Source organism: Pimephales promelas, chromosome 16, assembly GCF_988280905.1.
Source record: "Pimephales promelas chromosome 16, fPimPro1.hap1.1, whole genome shotgun sequence".
Classification (NCBI taxonomy): Eukaryota; Metazoa; Chordata; class Actinopteri; order Cypriniformes; family Leuciscidae; genus Pimephales; species Pimephales promelas.
In genome coordinates, this window is record NC_142784.1 from 2,939,863 (window position 1) to 2,958,823 (window position 18,961).

Consider the following 18,961-nt stretch of genomic DNA (forward strand, 5'->3'; position numbering starts at 1 on the left):
TAGCTAAATATCCCGAGGTTTAATACTGTGAATCGTTTTATTGAACCGGTTCATTGGGGCAAACTACCCGAACGAACCGATTCGCAGAAATGAATCAGACATCCCTTACACAAGTGCACTGAGCAGACTCCACACACACACTAATGTCAAGGCAAGCGCTGGAAATGATGCATTATGGGGCTTGAAGTTTATTCATTAAGCTATCTATCTATCTATCTATCTATCTATCTATCTATCTATCTATCTATCTATCTATCTATCTATCTATCTATCTATCTATCTATCTATCTATCTATCTATCTATCTATCTATCTATCTATCTATCTATCTGTCTATCTATCTGTCTGTCTGTCTGTCTGTCTGTCTGTCTGTCATAGGAATAAATGAATGACGTTCATCTGCACAATGGTCTTGTTAGCCCATCAGACTTCTGTCTGCTCTGGCCGGGCCGTCCCACTGGTAGGGTAATGTGAAGAACACAGGAGTGCTGTAGAAATGAGCATGTGAACCTCCATCCCTCCTGTCTGTACTGCAGTCCATCCCTTCACTATACGACAGTGCTGCTTCATCCATCGCTGTCTGCAGGGTTGGATCATGAGGATTTGAACGAACTGCAATGAGAGAAGCGGAGGTTTACTACAAACAAGATTTAAAAAAATACCAAAATTGAGACTGCTTACAATAAAGGTCACTTGTGCAAATTTATTTTCCAATTAAACTCCAATTTATTTCCAATAATACAGTTGTTTTATTCACTTACAGTTAGTTATACAGTTGTTGTTTTATTATTTATACACGTTTTATTCACATCAGATACACATTGTGTAATCCAAATTAATAATCGAAAGAGTTCGTTAGACGAACTGATTAATTGATTGTAATATTCATTCAGCCACATCGAGTTAATCCAATTAACTGGCCCAAATATTAATAATTAATAATAACTAGTTATTATTGATGATTAATATTCCAAAAAGCTGAGTTCCTTACAATATTGTCTACAGAAACTATGAAATTAGCATTGGCAGTAGCAAGAAGAGTCATACATTTTCCACAAATGTTTGTAATAAATCCTTCAGATAAACCAGTAAGTGTACTCACGCGGTGCCTGAGGTTGGTGTGCTGGTCTCGGGTCTTCACGAGCTCCGCTCACTGATGCTCCCTCGAACCGGCTCCAGGGCAAAGACAGTCGAGGAGGTTCGGCTTGGCATTGATCTGAAGGTCTAACATCAGAAAGCAGAATTATACTCATAATATCCATTCGACAACAGCTGGAGATCGTATAACAGTCACAGAAAGTGAGACGAACCATAAAAATCTCAGGTCTGATGTTACACAGCATTAACATTTACCTGTTTTCCGAATCTGCTGCTCGAAAGCCTTTCGCGAAGGGGTTGCAAGCGATCTTCAGCTGAGTAATCTGTGACAGGAGAGACATCAGCATCATATAGACTCACTGCAAATACTTTATGCTGAACTTATCATACAGGTCTTGGTAAAAAAAAAAAATTAACCGTTCCATTTTTCTTCAAAATGTCTACCCATCAAAAATATAAATAGAATAATATTAACAACGGTTTTCAAATTATAAACCCTTGACTGTTACATGTGTGGTAGCCAACATGCACAAAAATGAAGTGGGTTTTCCAAAATTTAGTCTTTATTTACAAAGTGAACACACAGGAGAAATGCAAACCGCACTAAATGCAAACGAGAACCAACAAAGACAACTGAAAACATGATTAGATTTGTGTTGTTTAGTCACGACTGTAGTGAATGGGTAGTGTGTGTCCTACTTGTCACAAAATGATCTCTTAATAAAACCGCTCCATTTTTCATACTAAATCTTTCTTCATTTTCATGCCTAAGATCCATGAGCACATGTAAAGTGTCCTGTACATGGATTTTTACAAAGTTCATTGTTAAACAGATGGAATTGAATTGTATATCGAATTAAACTCATTTATTTTGCAAATATTGCAAAATCCAGTGAATTGATGTGCTGTCAAGCCAAAGAGCTAGCAACCCATCCTAAGCAATGACATGAAGGGAAAGTTTCAAATTAAGGTTACATTGGTGGCCCTCCTCTACTAGCTTTGCAACTACATGTAAACTAACTCTCATTAGAGTAGTGGACTATTGGTTAGGGTTAGGATTTAGCATTTGGGTTAGTAGAATAATTTGACATGTATTTGCGGGGTCACTTATAGTCAGTAGATGTCTGTTGAGGAGCGTCAAAATAAAGAGTTAGCAGATATTAAGCAGACAGTCTAATACTTATATAAAGCAATACGCCCTGAGAAGTCGTGTTTTACAGTGAACTTAGAACAGGTAAGGGACGTAGACGCGGAGCCGAGTGCCTAAATCCACTGTAAAACACGGCTTCGCAGAGCTTACTGCTTTTATAAAATGGTTACCCAAAAAAAAAATCATTTTAACATTTATTTTATTCATAAAACAACTACCAGCAACAAAAAATATAACATCATAACATGTATTGCTCCGCCTAGAAATGCAGTACCAAAGAGCAACAAAGAATCACAAACAGCAGTTGCTCAGTAACACTAATGTAATGCAGTCACAGGTGTGTGTGTGTGTGTGTGTGTAAAACACTAATGTAATGCAGTCATTTACAACGGCTTTTGAACCAATCAAAATCAAGGACCGGAATTATCCGTTTTATAATAAGAGTTGGTTCAAGATTAATCAACAGAATATCGAAACAAAATATTACCAAAAATTATTAGAATTTGATGGCCTAGACTACTAACATTTGCTAGTTAATTACTAATTGACATATGGCTAAGCCACGCCCCCTCCACTCACTCGGACACACAGTCAACATTCGGGGACAGGCGCTAAAGGCAATTGGTGATTTTTGGAGACGGAAAGATTATATATCATCTTCACCAAGTCACCTAAATGGCCTTAACTATGGATTGGAGGGTTATATTAATAATTGTATTGTTGAGAAGGTCGATGAAAAGCTCCGGGCAAAAATGTACAAGTCACAGTGTAAACGTGATAAACCGCATATTGTTGCCATCATCGTTTAGTGCTACAGAATTTACATGAATCATTCAGCACAACATTGTTAACATTTGTAATCTTGGTTATTTACAGATACGTTAATGAAGCTAAGTGACATGATGTACAACGCAGCTAGAAGCTAACGTTAACATTTTCTAATGTTAGCCTAACGTTACGTTCAAATACGTTGTTGACTTAACTTAGAACAAATGTAGACATCCTTGTTTAATTTATCCACGTTTAGTTGGTGTTGTGGTCTACCGCATAACTTAATCCAGAGCAGACGCTTATCTCGGTTGAGATTTGGCTTGGGAAAGGGTAAAAAACATACACACCGCCGCCCAGCCTCTCAGGAACCTAGCGTCGGAGTTGCATGTGCCCCGTTTGACCATTTTAAACTTAAAATAACAAGAAAAAACGAATAAAAACTGACTAACTGCAATGCATTTCAATGGACGTGGAAGCAGAGAATGTCTGAGTATATTGGGTTAGCTGCGCACTGTGATTGGCTCATCGCGTTTGAGGGCGTGGCTTAGCCATAGGTCAATTGAATTCTGTTGGTCCTAGACTTATGGGCTGTGTGTGGATGTTGGGTACCCTGTGGTTCTGGTAGGCGGTGACTGCGATGAAGCGAGTTTCTGGGAAACTGAAAGTGCAGAAGTTGCGGTGAGCGAAGCGCTGACTGTTTCTGCTTCGGTCCACCAGAACCACGTGCAATCGCGGCTGGTAGCGGTGCATGGAGTTCAGGATCATCTAAGACACACGCACAAGAGGTTGAACCTATGCAGGATCCAGACAGGCATGTACGTTTGCGTGTGTGTGCGAGTGTCTTACGTGGCCGTTATCGTCCAGCAGGTTGTTGGTGAGTTTGAGGCGGTCGAATGAGACCGTCTGTTTGATCCACTGGGATCCCCGTGCGGGTGAGTCTGGATGGAAGTGCACTCGTCCCGGGGCAGCGATATCTCCACGTCCCGCTACCAACCAGGAGGAGCTGTGGAAAGCATACCTGCACACAGGAACATCAAGAACGTCCAAAATATGCCCGCTCTCGAATCAAAACTGAACCAACAAACCGAACACCAGGGTTTGGCATCCTGCAGGACATTTAAAATATGTTACTTTTAATTCTTAACTACAATACAATTTGAATTCTGTTGATTTTATAGAGTGCACAACATCATGTTAAATCCCCATATTGATGAGAAAATATAGGATAATTAATTCAGGGCATAAGACAATTGTCCCTGAGCCCCTCAGTGAAACGGAAGAGCTCGACAACACCCAACTTTAAATTGTTTGCAGTGTCCTGTTACAGTAAACTTCTGGACATGGAACAACATTAAATCAGGTTAATAAATCAGAATTATGCAAACAGCGTCTTTTGGAGTCTCTTCAAACTAGCCTGAACATTATCCTAAATTTATCAGAATTGTTAAGCCTTTTCCGTTGAGATACTGTACCTGTATCTTTTGTCATCAACTGGAATAAAGTCCATTAGAAGAACATATTCTGCTGCTGGGTTCATCCCTGAAATGTGTACTTGAAATGTAGGAAACATCCTTCTGCATAAAGACAAACAACATCAGCCTCCACAGATATGACATTCAGAAATATTAATAACGTATAGTAGTGGCGTTTTCTGATGCAACCAGAACCAGTAATACCATTGCTCAAATCTCTAACCCCATAACTATTGAAGTTTGCTACCGTTTATGATGCCATTAGAGGAGTAGTTCACTTAAAAAAAAACTTTTGCTGATAATTTACTCACCCCCATGTCATCCAAGGTGTCCATGTCTTTCTTTCTTCAGTCGAAAATAAAATTAAGTTTTTTTTAAGTTCAAATGCTCGTCTTTCTCTGTTCTGTGATGTGCGTTCGTGATTCTTCTGTTCAAACTTGTTCAGGAAAAACTAACAAATCTTTTTTCGAGTCATTTGATTAATTTAATGAACGAATTGATTCGGAAAAAGATCCATTCATTTTTATGAACGAGTTTGAACAGGAGAGTCACGAACGCGCATCACAGAACAGAGCAAGGCGAGCATTTGAGCTTATAAAACTTAAACTTTGTTATTTATTTATTAAATGAGCGATCGTTTCGCTTGATAAGACCCTTATTCATCGTCTGGTGTCGTTTAAAGCCCTTTGAACAGTTTGCACTGAAAACTGTCTTTTGGACCTTGGACCGTCTGGTTCCCATTGAAGTCCATTATATGGAGAAAATCCTGTAATGTTTTCATCAAAAACCTTAATTTCTTTTCGACTGAAGAAAGAAAGACATGGACATCTTGGATGATATGGGGGTGAGTAAATTATCAGCAAAAGTTTTTTTTTTAAAGTGAACTACTCCTTTAAGAAAGGACTCTTTGGAAAATGCCTAGCTGCTAGCACACACTCATATCATCTTTGCAATCTCAAAAAACACCAACAATACACTAGAATCACCATTCACATTATCTTCAGACAATGTAAAAATGGAATTACACAGGACATAATGCTTCAAAGAGGTTGAATTAGCAGAAGCAATGGTAAAGTATTTGACGACACCTTCCGGCTTTTGTTACAATCATTTCGGTGGTGAGCTGGTCAAACTGCTGCCACAGGCTCTGCATCTCCAGCTGAACTCTGACGCCGGCGACCTCGGGCGCTTTGCTGCACGTCCGCCCTTCGTCTGGAGGACACGGCAGGACCAGAGAACCAGTCTGTGACAACTCCGAGACTACAGATACGAGAGAAGGGTACACCTTAAAGACAGTGTAACGAATGTCCACTGAAGGCAAGTTGAAAACCGATGTGCACAATATTTCAAATAAAACATGGAATACTAAATACTAAAGAAACAAAGACCTCATCAGCAGCAGGTTACGAAGACAAAGTTAGACAAGAAACAATGGCGACATGAGGGCTACATACTAATGACTTAAAGAGTTCACTTTAAAAAAAAAACTTTTGCTGATAATTTACTCACCCCCATGTCATCCAAGATGTCCATGTCTTTCTTTCTTCAGTCGAAAAGAAATTAAGGTTTTTGATGAAAACATTCCAGGATTTTCTCCATATAATGGACTTCAATGGTCCAAAAGACAGTTTCAGTGCAAACTGTTCAAAGGGCTTTAAACGATTCCAGACGATGAACAAGGACCCTTCGAGTCATGACTCGAAAAAAGATTCGTTCTTTTTGATGAACGAGTTCGAACAGGAGAGTCATGAACGCGCATCACAGAACAGAGCAAGGCGAGCATTTGAGCTTATAAAACTTAAACTTTGTTAATTTTTTTTTAAAAAATGAGCGGTCGTTTCGCTTGATAAGACCCTTATTCATCATCTGGAATCGTTTAAAGGGATAGTTCACTTTGAAATTAATTTTTGATATGTTTTAGCTTACCTCAAGGGCATCCAAGAGGTAGGTAGATTTTCAATTTCTAAACATATTTACGTCTTCCATTTTCCCGTATATCTAAATATGTTTAGTGAAAGGTAAAACTTCCGAAATCTCCATGTAAGCATTGCGTGACCTAGACGCGTGAGAGATCACTTCGGTGTAACGTCTGGAGACGGTTCAGTTCGGTTCAGTTGGACATCTGATTCAGATCAGTTCGACGGTTGTTAACAAGAGGTAAAAACGATATAAATACTGTTCGTTTTCTCACACAAACCGCTTGTTTCATAACTTAGGCCATCAGTGTGTACTTACATTCACGAGTCATTAAATCATGTTTAATTTGGACTTCTCTGTGCATGGCTCTTTGAGGTGGACCCCCTAAAACTGCATTATATGACTGATAGACAACACCGGTTTGACCGAAAAATGTCAAAATTGAAAATACTGTGGAAACAAAGACACCTACATCTTAGATGCCCTTGAGGAAAGATAAAACATATCAAAAATTAATTTCAAAGTGAACTATCCCTTTAAAGCCTTTGAACAGTTTGCAGTGAAACTGTCTTTTGGACCGTGACCCGTTTGGTTTCCATTGATGTCCATTATATGGAGAAAATCCTGGAATGTTTTCATCAAAAGGAAAACATGAAGAAAGGAAGACATGGACATCTTGGATGACATGGGGGTGAGTAAATTATCAGCAAAAGTTTTTTTTAACAAGACACCTGAAAACAATGAACAATGAACCAATGAGAACGTGACACAAAGTCAAGGCACTAGGAATGACACTAGGCAAGCACACGACTTGAACCATGACTATGAAACCTACATAATAAAAGACATGAAAACATAAACGTGAACCAAACCAAACATGAGACCAAGACACTTGAAGTGACAAGTTAGATTTAGGCATAAAATGAAATGACATATTTTAATTTTTTTCTCAATTTCAATGATTCTAAGATATTTTACTTTAAAAACAAGATGAAAAATACTATTTTTATTTCACCAAGTACAAATAAAGTAAAATATGAATATTACCGTTCATCATTACTGCTGTACTCTGAAACCTGGTCCAACATCCAGTTGCATACACAGTCTCGGTCTGAATGCATCTGTGCCTTATGATCGTGGCTTTATATATCCTGAGAGATCTAATATGCAGTGTTTCAGCACCTCATCCATATCACTCACTCACAACCCATGACCCACAATGCCCACAAACTTACTCTGGATTACACTCGAGTATTTGTTAATTACAAATACATCACCCAGCATTATTGACTGCGAACAAAAGAATCTGTTGGTCGTGGCAGCAATTGATCGACGCTTCGGTGTCACACCTCCAACACTCAACAAACAGCTAATTGGACCCTTCCCACCATTGCTCTGATGGACCTTTACTGCAAGATCACAGTAATGACCTATGATCTAAGATTACTCACTTAGGGACTCTCCATGTGCAGTCCTGTCAAGCAGCGAAGACAGATCTGTTAATAACGTCCATGCACATTTATGGAGCGTTTCTGCAATGTGCTCTTTTTACGAAGTAATAGTGTTGCCGAATGTAGGAAAGAAGAACTGATAACGAGATTTCTGTAATATCTCAGTTCTATCAACTTTATGACCCGTTTTCCCAAACATTTTGGACCATATTCTGGGATTTTAATGCAAATCTAGACACAGGAGAATGCTTTATATCAAGTTTTAACTTGTCGCCTAAATAGGCATTGTATTATGGTTCTTTCCCCCCCAAAAAATCATGGTTTGGTGTTGACATAGTCTCGCCCGGGGACATTAATATGGCCACCACATCCATCTTGCCCTATCACTAATAAGTAACAGATCACTAAACCAAGATATATTGATCACAAGTGACACATTTTTGTAATCAACTCATTAATCAGATCTAAAACGTAGAAAGGTGTGTATTTTAAAGGCCATTGTTGTGCAGATAAGCAGTGTTTCAATACCAACAACATTGTAATTGCTAATCTTTTTGGTTCTTTATTTTGTTACGTATAATCATATAGTAATTATGTTGTTTCCATATAGTTTCAACAAAACATCCAAATAAACCACATTTAGACATTGAAGAAATGGTATGAAATAATTGTTTTAATTTTTTTATTTCATTGAACATTGAAAATCAGTTTTTGACAAAAAGCAGCTTAACAAAGAGTTTTTGCTAGGCAGTTTTGAATGAACAGGTTTCAGTGTTCTTTTATTAATATCTGTGTTTTCCCATTAGAGAGAATGTAGTTGTGAGAAATGTGTCAAAAGTGCATATGTGTGTATTCGTGTATTGTAGTGTATTCTTGGTTACGCTGTGAGAAAAGCCTTCCAGATCATCGGTCGAGGTGTCGGTACTTGGCGAGGAAGAAGGGAGGATGGGCCGTGGAAAAACAGTTGGTTTACTCCTTGCTAAGAGACTTCTGGAGAGCTGCAAAAATAGCCTCGAAGTGAGGCTTCACCTGCTCGCCCAAGTCGGTCATCCTTTTCCTCAGTTCTCCGGATCGCACGCTCTCGCGGAACTCCAGGGCTCTCTTCTCCATCTGATCCTTATATTCCTCGACGTAGGGCTCCAGACTGGTTTTCACATCCTGCAGCTGCTCCGTCAGCTTTTCCCGCACAATCTCGATAATGGGCATCAGCTTGGTCTTGGTCTCCTCCCAGTTGGGTGGGATCTTCTCCGTCAAGCTCTTGATCACTGGCTCCAGCTTGGTTCTGACTTCCTCCATGTGCTCGCGCTGCTTGACCATGTAGTCGTCGAGGAAGGGCTTCAGGATGTCTCTGTAGTCCTCGAAGTGCTTCTCCAGAACCGCCCTGAGCTCCTCACGCTTGGGCGCGAGCTGCTTGCGGAGGTCCTCCATGTCCTTGGTCAACCTCACTTGGGCGGGACCAGCGACTTCCAGCAATTGAGTCCCGACTGGGGTGATTATTTGAAAGAACTGGTGAAAGTAGCTATGGAGGTTATCCACAGACTGGCCCAGGAACTCCCTAAACAGAAAGAGGATTTAGGTTGGTTGCCACTGGAAAAACTGATGATGTTCGTGAAAATGTGGCTGGACATTGCAACATTGGTACAATCAATGGCATCGCTCATGACAGGATTATGTATGCTGTTTGAAACTAGTTTTGAAATATTCTTAATGAAGAAGTTCAATTGGTTGTTTTAGTTTGACTTAAAGATGCTACTCTGCAAATGTTGCTCTAGAGCTAGTTCGGTCCTAGAGGGCCGCTATCCTGCCGAGTTTGGCTCCAACACGGAAAAAAAACCTATAGCCTTAGTAATCCTGAAGACATTGATTAGCTTGTTCAGGTGTGTTTGATTGGGGTTGGAACTAAATTCAGCAGGACAGCGGCTCTCTAGGGCCGAACTTGCCTACCCCTTTTTAACTCCCAGAAGAAGGCATGAAGCCGAAACACGTTGGAGTTTTTTAGATGGTTGATTTGACCAAGCCAAAGTAATAAAGGCTTTTTAACTTTTCTGCTTAGAGTGCCTTGGAGTCATCTTGCTTTTTTGCCTACCCCTGCTCTTGAGGAAATGAAGAGTTGTTCTGCTCTTACTTGTAGTCTTTGAACTCTGTGCCATCGAGGTGTACGAGGGCCTTGTGTGCGGACTGCTTCAGCTGATCTGCATAAACCTGGAGGCCAGTCTTCAAATGATCCAGCTGTGATGGTGCTTCGTCCGCCAAGAAACGGGCCTGGCAACCTGGACAAAGGGAATATCAGATCATACGCTTGAGTTTGGAGCAAAGTGCTTTGATTTGTGTGGGATTTTAAGACTTTTTAAAGTTAATTTCTTAAGTAAACCAGTAAAAACATCTTAGACTTGCTATATATAAAAACAAGCCTTAGAATCTCATGAAACAAAATGTATCTTGGCTTAAATTTTAAACTGAAAAAAAAATGCTGATTAAGAAAATTATTTTTCAAGAGAAGCAATGGGTTTATTTACCTGCCAGCAAAACAGTGAGGGCGAGGGCAACGAACCTCATCATGGATCTGGGTCAAAACCAAACATAGATATGGTAAATACAGTAGAAGCGGCTCACAATGAATGGATAGGTTTGAGATTTTTCACCAAAGGGAGAGTGGACGCGATTCAGCATAATGTTATTAAACCTTTTAGTACTGTGATTGTTGGAGATTGATCCTACAACCATTGCAGAGCTTGCGACGTACTCAGGCGCTTGGACTACAACATATGTCAGCCGATTAGACTAGACTCTAATTTATCCCAGATTAGACAGAGTTACAAAGGCTTCACAACCAGATTAGCTCTCAACCACTACATAATCTGAAATCCTTGGATTAACTTGGACACATTGGAAAATTTAGCAGACTTCAGTCAAACCTATTGTTACTTTCAAGCAGCTGAGGAGCAGAAAGGAGGCCAGGTTACATGTCTACAATAATGTACAGTATCATATCTCATCAATAATCATTAGTCTTCAAACGAAAAAATTACTTTTGGTACTTTTAACATGTTCTGTCAATGTTCTCTCAACAACAGTTCTACGTTAAAAGTATAATTCAGTACAGATTGGTTGTTTTGCTAAAAGTCCGTGCGGTCCAGCTGTTTGCTATCCTGAGTTGCTCTGTGGTGTGCGAGGTCGGGCTGCTTACCTGTTGATGTACCTGGTCTGGGACTAGACTGAAGAAGCAAGGCCAGAGATATGTCTTTTATAGGGCTCACGAGGGAGGGGGCAGGTGTCTGGAGCTGAACCTCAACCCCTCGCCCCCTCACCACAGGGTTCAAAGGGTACCTTCGGATGGGATGGGGGAAACATGACAGATTGCTTCAGGCTCTTTGAGTTTTGATCATTCACATACAAATGTAGTGCCTATCAATTACTTCTGAAGTGACACAGAAATGGACAGTTGGTCCTTTATGGAGTTATTTCCTGCAGTCTAAAAAAAATGCTGGGTTGTTTTAACCCAATTTGGGGTAAAATACTGTATGGAAAAACCCAGCGATTGAAATGTAATTGAAAAATGGATATTTTACCCAAAATTGGGTTAAAACAACCCAGCATTTTTTAGTGTGTGTGATCTGACCCTTAAATAGGACTTTTGATTATGTAGATCTTCTTTTTTATTTTGTGTCATGAGGCACATTTGGTCCGACTCTGAATATCCGTTCCTTTACATATAGACCTACTTAATCTCTCTCTATGTATTTTTTTCAATAGTGACACAAAAACACTTTTCGTCGTCAATACGTACCGCTGCTTGCTATGTTATTGCACATTTGACAAATAAAGCTTTGACTTTGAGACTTGAACCATTTTGAGCATTGTCTAAGCTCTTTTACTAAACTACTAAATTATTTTTCTTTCTCAGAAAGTCGCTTGGACTTCCTCTGGAAACAATGCCGTCTGTGTGTTCTGCCTGATGTGATTAACAGGATGACTAAACTTTGTTGCATGATTTAATCACTCTGTTCTTGGAACCGGGCACGAGAATGTAAATAAAGATAGCCTATTAGCATAGCGTAATTATTATTTTCTCCCCTTGACTTTTCACCCAGTCACATTCAATCACAGAAGACATTGAATATAACAGGGATGTTTTTTAACCCTAAAACTGTATCCCTTGATCTGAGCGGTACAAGACTTGGCTTCTTTTCCTAAGTTTGCCTCCTGAACACACACAGTTTTTTTTTAATCAATTCTACAATGTTAAGTGGGTGAAAAAAAATTACTTAATCTTGTATTTGGGTCAAAAATGGGCACCCATAGAAATGAATGGGGAAAAGTGTAATTTGGAGCATTCTAAAATAAACCAAAATAAGACACCAGGTGACAGCAAAGTAACTTCATCTTTAGGTTTTTAGCTCTAATAACTTATTGGAATGATATTTTAATGTAGTTACAAAAATAAAGAACATAAAACATAAAAATAAGCATAATTTGCATAGAAAATATGGTAGTCTTTGAAGTAAATAAATAAAAATACCCCCCAAAATATAAAAAAAACACCATAAATGCATAGTCAAAACTTTATCAAAGACAGTGATATAACATTTATAATAATAAAAAATTAGGATCACACTTGAGTCCTCAGTGCCCACATTTGTCCACAATTACAGGATGAAGGGCTATAAAGTTAATACAGTTTGAGGGCTACAACACATTTTCTAGTTTATTTGTTTCCAATGATAATGTGTGAGTTCGTGTTTCTAACCATCTCTCTTCAAATGATATTGGAGTGTTGATTAATTCGTGGACATGATTTGTGTCTTCTTCTTGAAAGTTTATCATTGTGAGAGAAAAAAGAGAGAAATACAACTTGAAATCTGCTGCAAAATGACTAACATTTTTATAATGCAGACTGTTTTTTGCTAAAGTAAAATCGTTTTGAAACGTTATCTTGTGTCCTTGTGAGAAACTCCCTGAGAGACCTGTGAGCAATCACACCTCACGTGCGGCTTAACATGGGCTTCAAAAGAACATGCATCTCAGAAAAACATGAACCTTATACAATGTATAATCCCCAAGGGTTCATGATTTGTGCATATCGGCTCATCTGAGTAGGAGTTTAAGTAAACCACTCGAGCAAACACAGGGTTCGGTAGAAAATCAATGTCAGCAGAGTTTCGTCCCTCATGTGTGTCTGTGGTTTTCGCTGTAAGGGCCAGACTTGTGTGAATGTCCTCTGTGATAAGGCCTGCAGGGGCATGCGGTGTGTGTCGTAACCGTTCCTAGTACACACTGTCTGTATGAGCACACAGCAGAACACTGCCAGCCGCTGTTTCAGAGCAAATGGGTCAAAGAGTCATTACGGCTGTTGGCTGAAGTGGACTTCGAGGCTCTGGTGTGTGTGTGTGTGGAGGAGCTACAAAAAAACCTTGAAAACTTGTAAAAACTGAGTGATTGGGATGGTAACACTTTTAAATGGACACGCTCTTTTTGATAGAATTGAAGACTTCAAAATTCAACTGCTGTAAAATGGTCAATAATGAGCCAGTTTGATCCCAGACTCATATTCATTTAGCAGAAGCATTTCTTACTGCTGTGAAACTCAAAGCCAGCAGCGCTTTCACACACACTTTTGAGTTGGAGCGCTCCAGCAGGAGTCTAAAGGGGCATTAGTCATGCTTTTCTTTATCTGTTCATGTATGTTGTCAACTGAGTTAATCATCTGTTCAGGAGAATGTTGCTTCAGTGATACAGTTCAAGTCTCATTGATTCACAAGCAAACCCCAGTAATTCAACAGTAATTCACATAAAGTGTGCTTTGGCCGTACTGACAATACTGTCCTTATTAAACTAGCGAAGACAGCAACACAGTGTCGGCCCACATCTGGTACGCGTTGAATCCACATGTACTGTACCAGATGTGGCCCGGATTTGGGCCGACACTAAGTTGCTGTCTGGGTTTACACTGTAAAAAAAAAATTTGTTCAATTTACGGTAAAATACCGGCAGGTTGCCAGATATTTTATGTGGTTGCCAGAAATTTACCGTATAAAATACGGTAGCAAGGTTTTACAGACTTAACTTAAAATTTACAGAAATAAACTGTATTGCATTATTTGATATAATGTGCAATTATCAACCAAATGCAGTATTAATATCTGTTTTGTACCATTGTAATACACTGATAACCAACAGTCACATGATATATGGAAGCTCATCACATAAGAAACTTAATATTTATGTATTGAAGCTGCACAGTGTCATTCACTCAAACAATAATGGTAACATTTTAAAAAGGCAATAAATTGACCAGCATTAAATGTCACATAAAACCCTAATGTACACAACTGATTAAAAAAATACTTAGCAAATTATGAAGAAACAAGTTATTTCAACAAAAATACATCAAATGCAAAGTGTCATGCAGGGAATTGTGGGAATGTCAATTTACGTTTTTTCACTGTAAATTATACAGTGAGTTGTTCGAAACTGTAAATTTAACAGTATTTTACAGTAAAATTACATGAAATTTACCATTAGATCTATCACAGTTATTTACCGTATATATAGTAAGGAAAGGTTCGGTTTAACCAATTAACGTTTTTTCACTGTAGCATATTTACAGTCTTTCACCGTTAAAATCACGATCATTTTTAAAATCCCCAATACATCCAATGTTTTAAGTGTCATGCCCTTGAAGCTCTAGAAATGAGCCGTTTAATTTCACGCTGGTCGGTTTACAGTATCATCAGCAATCGTTTGTCCTATTGTCTCATTGGCTTCGCATTTTTGATTGAGTCTTTTTTAACTTGTTTTTCAGGAAAATGCTCTTGTTTCAGTGCATCCATTTTGACTTCTTACTTTTCAATTGAGTTGCATTGGATTTTTGTCACTGAAAATAAAACAAAATCTATTGTGATGAAATGCTTTATTGTTTTGCTGAAGAAAGATTGTATTATTGTATTGTTTTGTTGAGAAGGCATTAAATGCTCCAGAAGTGGCAAACGTGATCTTTGTTCCCTTCATTTCATCCTCTCTCATTCATTTTTAGGAGCGCTCCTCGTCTTTGTTTTCAGCTCAAATATCTTTTTTTTTGTTTTGTAGTGTATTTTGGAAATTGTTGCTTCATCACATTAACAAACTATCATGGCAGATGTAATTGAGTATATATTAAAGCACACTGTAAAAACGAATACGCTTTATCTAATCCAAAAAATTGTGGCAACAGATTACAAGCAATATTATTAATTAAATTTAACAAATTAGAATTGAGTAATAATTAATCAAATGAATTCCTTAAAAAATAACCATTAAAAATGAGAAAAAACTTACAACAACAACAAACAAACCAAAAAAATGTACATTTAAGTCACTATTATGGTGATCAGTGTTTGTTTTAGGATTGTTTTAAAATTATGACAATAAAGACTGAATAAAATTGTTGGCAATAAAATATAAGTAATTAATCTTTGACGTCTGTCTGTTATTCAGATATTTTTGTTACATTTTTGGGTGTAAACTTTACTCATTTTAAATGGTTAACTTTTAAGGAATTAATTTGATTAATTATTACTCAATTCTAATTTGTTAAATTTAATTAATAATATTGCTTGTAATCTGTTTTATTGATTAGATAAAGCGTATTAATTTTTACAGTGTAGGGTAAGAGGGGGTGTTTTTACAGATGGATGTATATTAACTTTTAAATTGCAGTTATTTCAGTATAATTATTTAGTATGTGCAGGATTATGATGCTTTATCAGTCAATGTGTTATTATAGGAAACAAATAGAACACTGTAAAAAAATTGGAGTAGGATTTACTTGAAAAAACCTTGCTAAACGATCTCACTCAGAAAATGCTAGTAAATTTACAAAGATTTGCCAAGTAAAAACCTAAACATATTTATCAGTAGCTTTATTTAGAAATCTTTAAGTTAAATTTACTTGGAATGTGGAATTAAGTAAACTTTACCAAAAATAAGTAATTTTAACCCAGCTTGTAAAAGGTTGATTAATACCGATTTCCTTTGCCTTTGTATTACACTTCACTAAAACAATTATCTTGAATTTTATTAGTCATTTATAGTATGTTCTTTACTTAGATCATCTAAGTAATTTCTATATACATCATGTCAGACTTTAAGCCTTATGTGAATGCAAACACCTCAATACTTGGTAGACAATACACAATGGTGGTAACATTTGATGGATCGTTTTTGTGTTTGAATGTGTCGTTTTAAGCAAAAAAATTTACTCGAAATGTCACAAAATGGCAATTTACTAATACTGAAAACAAAAATCAATGATAAAACAGTGTAAATACAGCTGGAAACCAGTGAAAAATGAACCTCATTAATTATTCAAGGTCCAGTGCATGATGGGAACCCCAGTATCAGAAAAGTTTTTACTTAATTTTATTGAGTTGATATTACACTTTCATTTATACTCGCTTGAAATAAGTACTGATATGGAATTTACTTAGTTTTTTAAATTCTTGCCTGAACTAACTTTTTCAAGTAAATTACATTGGGTTTTTTCACTAGTATTTACTTAATCAAAAAATCATTTTTTACAGTGAAAGTATTAGTTGTCTCTGGGGAAAGAAAACACCCACACCAAATAACTCACAACTGATAAAGTAGGATCCCAGTCAAATAGGTTCATTTATTCAATTACTTATATGGACATATAATATAATAATAAAATAAAAGTTCCAGATACAGCATATTCATTTTTCATCAATTCTTGCACAACACAACAAGATGACATTTAATAATAGTAAAAATTATTTAAGCTCCTTATTATGTAGCCGAATCTGTGCTGGTTTGTATTGGCCGCCTCCAGTTTACACTTTGTTTTGCCTCCAGCTAGCGCCGTGACGTAACTGTAACGTCGGGTCTATATGTACATGTAATAATGTCAACAGAATGAATTCAAATTGAATGATTTCTCTCAATTAGCCTATATGGGTTTTAACGAGTAGCAAAGATGTCTCAAATGTAGATCTGTCTAATTCATGGAAATGCTGAATTTTATGTATTTTTTAATGCATTTAAGCAAAAAAACTTTTGGAAAAATGAATCGCGTCATGATTCGCATCATGTTCTCACTGAAACATTTCTGTACGATTCTTTTATTTCGGCATCTGAATGAAACTCCAATGGTCACTAAACACACACAGATATAGGGGGAGATCATGGCGAGTGTGTGCTGATGTCGGCACTGATCTTTGACCTCAGTCCCCCGCAGCCACACACACACGGCAGGCCTGTCTTCATGAAAACTGAAGGACTTGAGGAAAGTCACTATAAAGAGTAAAGGCAGCATGAGTTCCTGGCAGTTTTGAGCTGTTAAAGGGGTAGTTCACTAAATATGAAAATTCTGTCATTATTTACTTACCATCGAAGTTGTTACAAACTTGTATGAGTTTCTTTCTTCTGTCGGACACAAAAAATATATACGGTTTTGGTTACATTCTTCTAAATATATATATATATATATATATTTATATTTTGCAAGCATCCAAGACATGATGAAAACGTTCTTCTCCCTGCTTGCGTCCAAATGCTTGGAACAATTGAAATAGTTGAAATAAAAGCCGAATGGCCGGTTTGAAGAGTTCTTCTGTGTCCAAACGGATGCATTGATTGTCGGGATCATGTGTTCAAGGATCATCGGGGTTAGATTTGCTCTGACAAACAGACACCCACCTGCACTGATAAAGCTTTGCTGTTTGTCACGTCCAGCACATCTCAAAGTTCTGTCATGAGCTTTATATCAATGCAATACTATCCAATTCTTCCCTTATTCATAGATTTTCCTCTCTTATATGCGTGTGTGTGTGTGTGTTTTATAAAAGATGTGTGTGACTTGCTGCAGTTATTGCATAGTGCATAGTTGACTTGATTCTAAGTGTAAGTGATTCAGTGAATTTATTTAGCTCTTTACTGCCGACCGGAGAGACGAGATCAGAGCTGAAGTGAGCGCAGTGATGCCAACAAGCACTCGGACAACACTTAAAACACAAGTGTGAGCTTCATATACACAGCAAAACCCCCAATGTTAAATGAACACTCTGAGTGTGGACTCATATAAACACTGAAGCAGTGTTAAAGTTAATGAGATAATTAAGTGAATAATTGAGTGATGATTGAGCATCACTGAAGACATCTGATGATAACCAGCAGAATCCCTGAAGGAGAAAACCGTAATTTTAAGTCACCATTATGGAGATCAGGGTTTGCTTTAGTTGGGCTCTTGACCCTTAAATCATTAACTTTAGATTTTGTTTGGCTGATTTTGTGTTTGTACACTACCAGTCAGAGTTTTGAGTCGGTAAGATTGCTAATGTTTTTAAAAGAAGTCTCTTCTGCTCACCAAGGCTGCATTTATTTGATTTAAAAAAACAGTAATATTGTGAAATATTATTACAATTTAACATAACTTTTCTATTTTAATACATTTTGAAATATCATTTATTCTGTAAAGACAAATCTGAATGTTCAGCATCATTACTCCAGTCTTCAGTGTCACATGATCCTCCAGAAATCAATAATGTGAGGATTTGATGATCAAGAAAACACTTATTATTGTTATCAATGTTGAAAACAGTTGTGTACATTTTTTTCAGAATTATTTGATGTATAGAAAGTTCAGAAGAACAGCATTTATCTGAAATAGAAAGCTTTTGTAACATTATACACTACCGTTCAAAAGCTTCGGGTCAGTACACATTTTTACTTTATCTTTTGGGGGGAAAGAAATGAAAGAAATCAACACTTTTATTCATCAAGGAATAATTCAATCGATTAAAAGTTACAGTAAAGACATTTATAATGTTACACAAGATTATATTTCAGATAAATGCTGTTCTTTTGAACTTTCTATTAATCAAATAATCCTGAGAAAAAAAGTGTAAATACCTGTTTGCAACATTGATCATAAAACTTTATGAGCATCAAATGGTTTCTGAAGGATCATGATTTGATTACAAGAATAAATGACATTTTACTATATTCACATAGAAAACAGTTATTACTTTTTTTTTTGTATTTTTAATCAAATTAATGCAGCCTTGCTAACCAGAGGAGACTTCTTTTAAAAACATTAAAAATCTTACA

General features: G+C 37.3%; 2 protein-coding genes and 1 long non-coding RNA gene across 3 annotated transcripts; all 3 read right to left on the reverse strand.

The window, feature by feature from the left end:
- Positions 1-86: 86 nt before the first annotated feature.
- Positions 87-8,406, reverse strand: LOC120464494 (T-box transcription factor TBX1). Its single transcript, XM_089120882.1, has 8 exons — positions 7,455-8,406; positions 5,579-5,750; positions 4,491-4,592; positions 3,865-4,036; positions 3,628-3,783; positions 1,353-1,420; positions 1,102-1,223; positions 87-611 (listed from the first exon to the last, which is right to left on the reverse strand). Exons 1-8 carry the CDS (start codon positions 7,462-7,464, stop codon positions 415-417), a joined length of 999 nt encoding a protein of 332 aa, XP_088977008.1. The 5' UTR covers positions 7,465-8,406; the 3' UTR covers positions 87-414.
- Positions 8,407-8,513: 107 nt separating this feature from the next.
- Positions 8,514-11,104, reverse strand: apoa1b (apolipoprotein A1b). Its single transcript, XM_039654080.2, has 4 exons — positions 11,046-11,104; positions 10,375-10,421; positions 9,984-10,128; positions 8,514-9,413 (listed from the first exon to the last, which is right to left on the reverse strand). The coding sequence occupies exons 2-4, from the start codon at positions 10,415-10,417 to the stop codon at positions 8,828-8,830; spliced, it is 774 nt and encodes a 257-aa protein (XP_039510014.2). The 5' UTR covers positions 10,418-10,421; positions 11,046-11,104; the 3' UTR covers positions 8,514-8,827.
- Positions 11,105-16,485: 5,381 nt separating this feature from the next.
- Positions 16,486-18,707, reverse strand: LOC148971931 (uncharacterized). Its single transcript, XR_016146788.1, has 2 exons — positions 17,241-18,707; positions 16,486-17,146 (listed from the first exon to the last, which is right to left on the reverse strand). It is a non-coding gene; the product is annotated as an uncharacterized LOC148971931 (long non-coding RNA).
- Between the last annotated feature and the right edge of the window lie 254 nt (positions 18,708-18,961).